Genomic DNA, 11256 nt, shown 5'->3' with positions numbered 1-11256 from the left:
CGAGGAGGTGCCTTTTAAGTTTGCATGCCTAAGTGAATGAGGTGTACATAATTTCAAGAGGTGGAATGACGGATGATGCATGCGGATGATAGTTTAAGACTTTACTGTTGATGTCGTAATTTTCATAGACTGATAAACCTAGAGAGCTAATATCAAATAATTAAAACTTTCTTTAGTTGATCTATATATTGTTTCGCTGGTTGTCTTTTGTTATGCTAAGAGCATCTTCACCGGCATGCATTGAGAAGAACGCCACTTCAAAATGCATACCTTCCGTATGTAGATACATAGCAAAAAAAAAAAAATTCAGCCTGTAAGCAACGCCACCCAATGTATTTACATGGTGATAAAATCCAATCAATCTTGGTCTCTCGGGACCAAATTCGAAAAGATATTTCAACCTACCAGAGAGCAAAGCAATTTGAAATATGTATTTATGAATTTAAACTCCCGGTCACATATTGTGATTTGCAAACTTCATCACACACAAAAAGATGCACCAGAAGAGAAAAAGCACCAAAAACTACAATCTGTAACTAGTTACGGGTGCACTCCATTTTTATGTGATATTTATAATTTTAAAATTTTAAAATAAAATCATTTATCTAGATTAGTAAGTCTCATCGAAATATTCGACAATATGTTGCAAACTTTCCAGGCATGAACCAAGCCCCGTTCTGGTTCGCTATGCCCACTCCCCGTCCCACCCAAAATTGCAACAGCGCAAACCAAAGCAACAAACCCTCCACATATACCCGCCGCCCGCGCCGGCCTCGATCTACTGCGGCGCCAGAAGCGGCGGCGGCCTCGGGCTGGCGCTGTCACTGACTCTCCCCTCCGTTAGACTGCCCTGCTTTTCCGAGTTTGGCGCATCCAAAACCTAGCACAGCGACCAAGCATTCCTCTTCGCGTTCTGCTGCTGCTAGCGGTATGTCTCTTCCCCCCTCTTGATTTACCTCCAATGATGAAATGGACAACTGAGGTGTTAATTTGTGTACGATTTGACGCCGGATAGGTATATATGGTAGGGATCGGGAGCAGTTTGTATAGGGATTGCAAAGGGGGTTCTTTATACTCTATCTGAAACCAACTGAGTTTCGGATTCAAGGTCAAAATTTATGTTACAACGTATTAGGGCTAAGTGTCCTCGCGGATCACATATGTTGAATTTTAGCGACAGTACTTTGATCTCGAGTTTTTTTTTATTTTTAACATTACAGTATATCCATTTACCATCCAACAATAACGCCTCTCAGATCTGTTTATGACTTCTATTTGTGGGTTATATGCCTGCATTTCTGATTCCTGAACTATTTTCTAATTTGACATACACATTTTATGTTTACAAACGGGTTAAGGAAGAAAAAAAGTCTGGTAGCTCACAAAGGTCAGCACTTTTTGTAGAACTAAAATTTCCCAGTGCACTTAATTAACATCTAGACTATCGTGCAGTCCCTAACTAGCAATCTGTAAATAGCTGTTAGCCTTTCCAATTTTCTAAAAACAATCGCGTAATACCTGTATGGGAAGAAATTAAGTTTGCCCTTAGGCATTTGCTCCCTGCATATTTTGCCTGACCAGATCTCAGTACCGGCACCACCTTCCCTCGCATGATTGACACCCAACTAGACCTCCGCTGCCCTCCTTCACATGATCATAGAAGCAAATAACATACTAGTATTATATGGATACAACCAACATTGTACCAGTTCCACCTAATTTGCCACGTATAGCTTTATGACACAACTGTACGTCTGGATTGGCAATCAAACGATTTCTCTAGTCCTGGTAATGAGAACATTCCAGTCTTTCTTTCTACTTTGCATGCTTTGCAATCCCAATGGTCCACAGATCAACCAATTTCAAATCACGTCCATCTAAAGGAACAGACAAGAGCATCACACCATCACCCTCTCTTTTATAAGCTGTGCAACTTTTGAGGCTGAGATAGCTCAGGCAACTCCTGCTACAAGCTATAGATGTTATACTGTCTGCCTGTGAAGTTTGAGATAAATTACCACCTTTGACTTTGAAAGCTCGTACATTTAAAATAAATTTCATGCTTGAGTTGAATACAAGTAATTTTAGCCTGCAGGTTGAATGGTCTAGGGATGCATCCTTTTGTTGTGGTATTTGAGATTTGTAGTTTTCCAGAATGCATTCATAGCCAAGCTTGCTGTTTAGTATCATCTAGTTCTCCATACACTAATCTGGAAGCTCCTACATGCAAAATAAAATAAATTTCATTCTTGAGTTGAATACTAGTTATTTTAGTCTGCAGGTTGAGTGCTCTAGGATGCATCCTTTTGTTATGGAATAGAGATCTGTAGTGTTCTAGAATACGTTCATAGCCAAGCTTGCTGTTTAGTTCCATCTTGTTCGCCGAACACTAATTTTGAACATAGCACCACTTCTTTTCTATGTTATATCTTGGGAGGTTTAGTTGAACTGGTATGTTGTTACTTTGATACACTTTTCACACAATTGGACCTGTTAGTTTGACAATATTTTTTCCTTGGGGTCTGACACGTCCACTACTACTATTAGTTCTGATAGCTACAGTACCGATGGTGTCTGAATACATTTACTGACTGTTTGAGGAAAGGTCTATATAGAAATAAGCCGCAAAGGCAAAAATAAGCTGTTAAGAAATTTATATACCCGGGGTATGTGTCAGTTTGTCTTTTGATGGAAAACTGATTTAATAGTTTATTCAGAATTGCAGACTTCCATTTGTCCCATGCAACATCCACTCATTTGATCACATCAATTCTCAGGAGAACAATTTCCTCTTGTTACAAATGAGTCCACGTCCGCCTGGTGGTTCATTAAAGCGTAAGAATAGTCCTAATGAGTCAACAGGAATACCCAATCCTGCGAATTTTTACCACCCGCAATTTCGTCAGCATATGCAATTTTCACAACCGCCATATGCCATGAATATCCCTTTCCAGCAATTCCCACAGCAACACCTATACCAACCTAATGTCCAATACGTTGTTGTCCAACCACAATATGCTCCATACTCTTTACCACCACAGCCGCCGCCTCCACCATCTGCTCAAGTTTTGCCATCCACGTCAGCGTCTGGTTCGGGCACCCCACATATGGAAACTCGCCGAGAGCAAGAGATTGATATAGTCAATGATGAGAATGGTCAACCTGAGCGTACTACTAATCGATTACATTGGACGGAAAAGGAGGACATAAGATTGGTAAGCTTGTATGCTCCATTGCTTTTCTTGCTATTAGGACCTTGCAAATGTTTTATGAACACCTTTGTGTTGGAACTACAGATAAGCGCTTGGTTGAATTGCCCGAAGATCAATAAGTATGACACATACTGGGCGAATGTTACAGAAACCTACAACAGCACCACCCCTAGAGATAGGAGAAGGGAAACAAAGTATTTGAAATATCATTGGTACAAGATGATCCCGAAGATTGCCCGCTTCGATGACTGCTGGTGCCAGGTCAAGGCAAAATATCCTAGTGACCTGTCCGACAATATGCAACTGCTGGACAAAACATGGGCAATGTTCAACATGGAAGCACGGGCGATGTATCTTGAGGAAGTGAAACGTCGTTTTGCCTATGGCCACTGCTGGATAGCTCTCTGGGACCAACCCAAGTGGAAATCCTACATCCTGTCTTTGTCCTCCAAAAAATCCAAGATGTCTGAGTCCGGGGACTACACGTCGTCCTCTGAAGATACTGAAGATGACCTTGAAGATGAGATGAGTGAAGAAGGTTGCGTCACAGCAAAGGAGAAACGTGGAGAAGGCTGCGTCACTGCAAAGGAGAAACATGGAGAAGGCTGCGTCACTGCAAAGGAGAAACATGGAGGTAAAGGTAGGATGCAGTCTTCATCAGAGGTGGAAAAAGATAACCATTGCTCAGTAGATCTTCAGAAGATACTAAACATGAATACAGAGGAGCTGACAGGGGTAGAAGTTCTGCACACAGACCAAAACCTTGAACCTTTCAGAATAGAGCAGCCAGAAAGAAGGGACAGCGAAGCATTAATTTCAGAGAAGCAACCAGAATTGTCGATAGCTGGAGCTTCGTGGTACAATGGTGTTCTGCCTGGGACTGAGCTATTGGGTGGTAATTCCAAGTTCGACGAGTTTCAACATGGGGAAGTACTGAGGGAAGATGAGCCTGAAAAAGGAATGAGTGGACAGGGTTACAAGGCACTAGACCATGATAGAGAAGCAGTCATGCAAAACCTTCCTGAAAAGGAGACAGCACAGATCTGCAAGAAGCCAGACCATGGGAGAGCAACGGGTGGAAATATTCCTGTAGGCAAAAAAGGTGGGCAAAGTTGCAAGGTGCCAAAGCTCAAACGAAAACGCAAAGGCAATGGCAAGGAACTGCCTTGTTCATCTGAGGTGCAGGAGGACATCAAACGTGCAGTGGATCTGCAGACTATGCTTATGAAGGATCGCGAGAAGGTGTCAGAGGTACAGCTCCGTCTCTCGAAGGAGAAGCTCGAGTTAGCCAAACTAAAACAGCAGGAAGCAAAGGATAGGAAGGAAACAACACTGTACAAGAAGTATTCAGAGCTGTTGATGGCTGACACCTCCAAATTCAACGACTTTCAGAAGGCAGAGTATGAGAAGGCGGTGAAGCGCATGGGTGAGACGTTATTTGGTAGAGATGACAGCTAGTAGTCGTTTAGTAGGCTATGTTAAATACTTCATCTGAAGCAGCAGTAATGGAACGTAGGTTGATGTTGTTATATCTGGTGATTTAGCTTACTCTCAATCCAAGTAATATACAACCTGTACTGTGTAGATTCTATCGGCCCATGTTAGATGTAGCTCCCACTTATATTTCTAATGACCAACTTCCCAGTTCCTGAATCTGGAATAAGAACATAATTTGATGGCCGATGGGTTGAAGATGAACATGGGAAGGATCAAATTGCAAGTCCCTAGCATATGACCGGCAGATTTTATCTTCATGCGTGCTGCATCTTTTCACTGTGATTTAGCTTATTCTCGGATTAAGTAATATCCATCTGTACTGTTTAGGTTCCATCATCCCTTGTTAGTTCTAGCTCCCACTTAGATTTCTAATGAGTTCTGTTTGGTTTAAAGAATTTTTAAAGAATTTTTGTAGGATTCTTACCCATACGAATTTTTTTCTATAGAGGTCATTTGATTCAAAGGATTGAACCCTCTAAAATTCATATGGATTACTTTTTTCCTATACTACAATCTTATAGGATTTCTAGCAAGAGGTTAGACCTGTTGGAATTTTTCCTATGCATTTATGAAAACTATGATATGTACTCGATCTCTAGAGCCCCTTTGATACATAGATTTTTATAGGAATAGTGTAGGTAGATCTTATAGGAAAATTTTCTACATAAGTTGTTTGATTCATAGGAACATATCCTATAGAAACTAATCTTATAGGAATTAGGTCATACTTTGTGGAAAATTTCTTTGCTACAATCAAACACTTCATCTTCTCATAGGATTTAAGTATGCATGACATCCTAATCCTATGGTTTTCCTATCCTATTAATCAAAGGTAAATTTCTTGCGTTTTTTAGTGATGCAACCAAACGACTTCTACAACTTGTTCCTGCGTTTTCTTATTCCTGTAGCATTTCACATGCCATGACGTATTGTTCTTGCGTTTTTCCTATTCCTACTAAAATCATCTGAACTCGGTTCCTGAATCTGGAGGAGGAACATTATTTGTTGCTTGATTGATTGAAGTTGAACTTTGGAAAGATCAAATTGTAAATTCCTAACTTATGGCTGGCAAGCCTTTTCTTCGTCGTGCTGTCCTTTCACCTTTTCACGGTGATCGGTGAATTATTGCAAATGAAGAGTTGTTGATGCATCTTGTCTTGTTTAGTCTTTCTTTTTTAGAAGAACATTGATTATTTACTAGCTTAGTGCCTCCTAAATGGAAAAGTGTAGACTTCAAAAGAAGCTGTCATCTAAACTCTACCAGAATTAAGAGATTGTTTAAGCTGTGCATTGCCTATATGCCTGTTTGCGCATTGGAGTTTTTATGGGGTTCAGGGTGAAGGTACCCATGTATAGCCTGTGATTCATGCTCCCCTGGCAACATAACATGGCTTGATCAGAAAAGCGGTCAATTCAATCCATCGCCCAACTCCCTGGAGACCAGCGGCGGCCAGATCCAATCTCCACCGGCGTGAGATCTGGCCCCTCTCCCTCCGCTTGCCGCTCCGGCGGCAGGAGGGGGAGGGGACCTCGTTCCTCCTCCATTTTGTAGTTAGGGCTTGGCTGCTGTGGTGCGTCGTTGGGGTGGTGGGAGCGACGCCCGGGCAAATAAATCTGCCTCAACTCCACTCCCACACCGGCGGCGACCTTCACGGCGGCGTCTCGGAGTTGTTGGCAACGTGTGCTTGTCGATCTTTCAGGTTGGCAGCTTGGTTTTCTCGCCGGTCTTCAGATCTGGTGAGATCTGTTTCTCGACGTGTCACTGGCGCTTGTCGTTCTCCACGACGGCGCTGGGGGCCGGGGCGAGGTGGTTCTTCTGGAGCGAAAATGTTGGTCCGGAGGTGGTTGGTATGCGGTTCTTCTCCGACTTCGTCGATGGGAGGCGGCGTATCTTGGTCCAAGACAGCACGGGGACGTCCCCCGGTCGACGTGCCACAGCGACATGTGCCTCGCTGCTTGCAGTAGCCTGTTCATCGACTCACAAAGCCTCGTTGGCGATGGTGCTTTTTTGGATCTTGCAATGGTGGAGGCTCGGCGTCACTTCTTGCGTCCGTCTCGGCGGCGTTGGAATTGGGCGGCGGCCGCTGGCTACGGTGGTTGCAGGAAACTCTAGGGATCGTTTTGTATTTCTCGATCTTTTAGGATTTTATCTGCAAATTCAGGATAATCATTTTATCCCGGTTTGTCTTTTAGTTTCCACATGTGTTGCTTCATGTAACTTGGTTTTCGATTAATGAAATATGTGGTTCTCAAAAAAAAAAAAAAACATGGCTTGATCAGGCGAAGACGATATCTGAGATGGCCAGTTATATGCAAAACCTTTCTGGGAAGTTTTTACGGACGAAGTAGACAGTAGTATGCTACCCTGAAAATAATAAATATTCTCCTATCATATTTTCCATGGACAACTTAGTGTACATAGATGAGAGCTACTGGAATCTTTGTAACCAATCAAAACCAATGTATACTTTGACCATTGTGAGGAAAGAAACAAATTTCTTAATTAGAAGAAAAAATCCAAAATAAATTGTCGTTTAGTTAAGTTATATTTTTTTTCCCTTCCTGTAGATGTCGCCCATTGATTGGAAATCTAGGTCTTACAATGGATTCGCTCTTTTCTTCTGTGATATTGGGCAGCGGATGGCTCTAGACTTGTAAGAATTCCGTACTTGATCCAAGTTACGGAGATCGATTTGAGACTTGGAGGAGCAAGGGGACTGAGAACAAATTTTTTTGGGGTAGTTGGTTGAGACTTGAGAGTACTATGATGCTCGCGGAAACAGTTGGCAGCACGGGGATGTATAGCCATTACATGGAGCAGGCTTAGTCCACAGCATGTGGTTTATTTGGATCGCAGAAGGGGAGTAAGAGCATCTCCAGCCGCGTCCCCCAAAGCGTCCCCAAAGCAATTTGGGGCGCGCCGGACGAAAAAACCGTTCCAGCCGGGTCCCTCAAAGCCCATTTTTGTCCGGCGCCCCGAGCCCGTCCCCGTCTCCCAGGGGACGCTCCGGGCACGCCGGACACAACGAAAAGCGAGGCGAACCGACGCGGGGCCGACGCGTCAGCGGCTTGGAAGGCTAAAACCCCGTCGCCTACCTTTGGTCAAGCGACGTTAATGGCGTCCCTGTTTTCCCAGGCGACGCAGGGACGCGTCTCGTCGTGCATGGCCGCGTGGCCGTCCGCGCCGGCGTTATTGCGTGCAACCACCCGCCGCCGCCGGTCGTTTTAAGACGCCCGCAGCTTCTCACCGCTCACAAACCTTCTCGTCGCCGCCGCCTCCCCTCCCGCATCTTCTCCTCGCCGCTCCAAAAATGTCGAGCTCGTCCTCCCGCAAGATCGCCGCGGCGAACGGCTTCGGCCGCGGCAGCCTCACCGTGCCGGAGGCGTGGGCGCTGTACCACGCCCGGTATCCAGTCCCGCCGGACATGCGGCGGCCAACCAGCGGCGGCTGGAAGATGGCCGTGAACGGCATTGGCGTCCCGCCGCCGCCGAAGCCGGGCACGGAGCAATGGAGGGACGCCATCAAGGCCCGGCAGGCTCAACTCACCGCCGAGGAGCGGTTGGATCCGGGCGGGCGGCCAACAACAACGACGCTTGGTGGACGACGTACTTCAAGGCGAAGTACGACGTCGAGATGTACAAGCACCGACGGGCTCGTCGGCGGCCCCAACAGCCTGGAACAAGGACGGCCGCGCCTCGTTCTGGGGCGTTCCGGGGCGCACCCTCGACAACGTCATCCGCGGCATCCGCAACGGCGCTCCAAGGTTGGAGATGCCGTCGTCACCGCCGCCGTCTCCTCAATGGCAGCCGAGGAGGACGACGTACTCGTCCTCCTCGCACTCTTCTTTCTCAGGACCGGCGCGATCGACGCCGTCCTCATCGTACCGGTCGGCGCCCTACACCGTCCCCAAACGGGAGGTGAAGGAGGAGCCGGCGACGCCCGTCAACACGAGGCGTGGCGGCAGCGGCAGGCAGCGGCAGCCGGCGGCAGCAAGGGAGGCGCGGCGGCGCCCTCCTCATCCCGAAGCCGGAGGTGAAGGAGGAGCCGGAGGAAGCGTCGCAGGCGGCGCCGCCGGCGGAGTACGAGCGGCGGCAGCGACTAATCGCCAGCAACGACGACCCCGAGGATCGCCCGTGGCTGCGGGCGGCGTTCTTGGCGTCCATGAACAACAAGGACGCCCTGGAGGGGCGACCTCGACGCAGCGATCGCCATGTCCATCCGCGACTCCGGCAAGCCGTGGTGGACCTCACCGACGACGGCGAGCGCAGACCAAGCGGCTTGGTGAAGGACGAGCCCGTCGACGAGCGCGTCAAGCAGGAGGTCGTCACCGACGACATGTACAACTTCCAGCAGTACTACGATGCCTCCGGCCGCCGCAAGTACTTCTTGATTAGGTTTAGTTTAAATTTAGTCAAATTTCGTTCGAATCTATATAAGTTTGGACGAATATAATCGAATCTCGTTAAGTTTAAAATTTTCGAAATTTTGTTTGGGGGACGCGACTGGGGAGCGACATCCTCCAAACGCGGCACGAACAAAACACATCCCCCAAACGCTCAATCCGGCTCGGTTTGGGGGAGTTTGGGGGAGGCGGTTGGAGATGCTCAGCTCCCGACCAAGAAGCATTCACATTGATGAGTACCATTCACATTGATGCACGCATGCACATGCACGGGCTGTATAGACGGAAACGACCGGGAGCATCTCCTGTGCATTCGTAGGCATGTGCAGTAAGCCGATAGACAAACAAAAGTCAAAGAATAGATAGCTTGTTTCGTCTTGCCGTGCTTCAGTGAATCGTGGAAATGGATCCACGGGCTGCAACTGTCTGTGTCCGAAAACTCATTTTTAAAAGCAACTGTATGTGTAGGAGTGTCATCTACCACAGATTAGCTTTGAGATTGGTGAGACTACTTATGTCCTTTTTGACAATACTGAAACATAATTGAAACAGATTTGAAACAGATTTGAATAGTAGAAAATGTTTCACAAATTTCATAAACACGTGAGCAATATTTGTGAAACTTTGTGAAACTTACTTTGAATAGTAAATATTTTTTCACAAGTTTCAAACATGTTTCACAAATTTTAGACAAATTTCACAAATTTTTAGAAACTAGGTCAACACATGGGTGACGTCAGCATGACGTCATCACTGCTGTACCTACCAGAGCCGGTAAATTCGCTGCTTTCGTGCCCTCTTGCTGCCTGTCTGTGTCCTCTTGCTGCTAGTCTTGTTGGGAAATCCCATTTCCGGAGGTGTGTTTATCCTTGCTTTCTTCGTCTCAGATAGATTCTCAGACCGATTGAATGAATCTAACGATACATTATCTTTGTGACAGAGGAATGCTCTGTGGTAACCGATGGCGGGGGACCTTCCTGCACGAGGCATATGTGCCAGATTACCTGCGGCGTGTTTGGGAATGATCGAAAAGGCCGTCTCAGAGACTACGCCTGTAAAGATCGCAAGTGCGTTTGCACGATTTGCTTTGACGATGGAGAGCCTCCGCAATGATTTTCTTCATGTATATTTCAAGATAGACGTGGACTCAAAGAGAGCGTCTACCTCATTGTGAAATAATAAGATTGTTATAGTTTTTTTACTGTTGTCTTTACTCCTAGTCCTAATATGATTTCAGGTATCTGCATATCACACTACGTACGTACTGCACAATAGAGTAGATACAAAACTGACTAACAAAATGATGCGGGTTGCCACAGCCGTCAGCAAAAACCTAAAAAATATTGACTAATCCATACAGTGCCTTGATGTTTTTTGATGGAACACCTGGTTCCATTAGGGTCTGTTTGGTAACTCGGATGAACCCAGAATGTGTATCTCTACCCATACATGCTGATCCTAGGCAGAGGTTGGGCTGAGCTTCTGTCATATGTGTGGCATGCTTAGATGAGATGTTGTTTGGTAGCCTATATCTGCTAAGATATAATGAGCTCACACTTTGCTTGGTAGATTGCATCTGAATTAGATGTGGAGTGCGCTAGTGTTCACAGGAGGTCGGCACGAAGGAGATAGGGGGCATAGAGGAAGGGCGGCTAAGGGGGAGGGGCGCGGGGTCCGGGACTGGTAGTGGTATAATGGGTACCGGAGGAGTGGTGGCTGGCTCGGGGTGAGGAAGGAAAGGCTAGAGGGAGAGAGGGTATCTGCTGGAGTGGGGTGGAGGTGACGGGATGTTGCCCTAACAGGCTAGGCGGGATGAGCGGTAACATATTCGATAACGAGTGGGATAGGTTTTTTTGTTTACTCTGCCAGGCTAAGGTGCGAAGCTCGATTTGAGTTTCATAGCCCGCGGGCCTGATAACTCATTTCGTATCTGGTGATCAGGACCAAAAGGATAAATCTTCTGGTAGTTAATCCGGCCATAGAATTTTGGACTCCACTAAAACTAGGACCGGTGTGATGGAATCCCGGTCATCCATCCAAACTTCAACGGCTGGCGTTTTTCAGAGAAGGCTGGGAACTTCTTTTTGATGTTGCGCTGATTTCTTGTTGCGGGCATCGCGCCCCAGAGTTTTCGAAAATTTTAG

At 46.3% G+C, this 11256-nt stretch overlaps 1 protein-coding gene across 1 annotated transcript; it reads left to right on the top strand.

Annotated features, from left to right (window-relative positions):
- Positions 1–762: 762 nt before the first annotated feature.
- On the top strand, positions 763–4953 carry LOC124658144. The gene is made up of 3 exons (XM_047196565.1): positions 763–928; positions 2778–3215; positions 3297–4953. The coding sequence occupies exons 2-3, from the start codon at positions 2802–2804 to the stop codon at positions 4668–4670; spliced, it is 1788 nt and encodes a 595-aa protein (XP_047052521.1). The 5' UTR covers positions 763–928; positions 2778–2801; the 3' UTR covers positions 4671–4953.
- The last annotated feature ends 6303 nt before the right edge of the window (positions 4954–11256 follow it).

This window comes from Lolium rigidum, chromosome 5 (genome assembly GCF_022539505.1).
Source record: "Lolium rigidum isolate FL_2022 chromosome 5, APGP_CSIRO_Lrig_0.1, whole genome shotgun sequence".
NCBI lineage: Eukaryota > Viridiplantae > Streptophyta > Magnoliopsida > Poales > Poaceae > Lolium > Lolium rigidum.
Note: the sequence above shows the minus strand (reverse complement) of the source record. Positions and strands in the feature narration are given on the sequence as shown.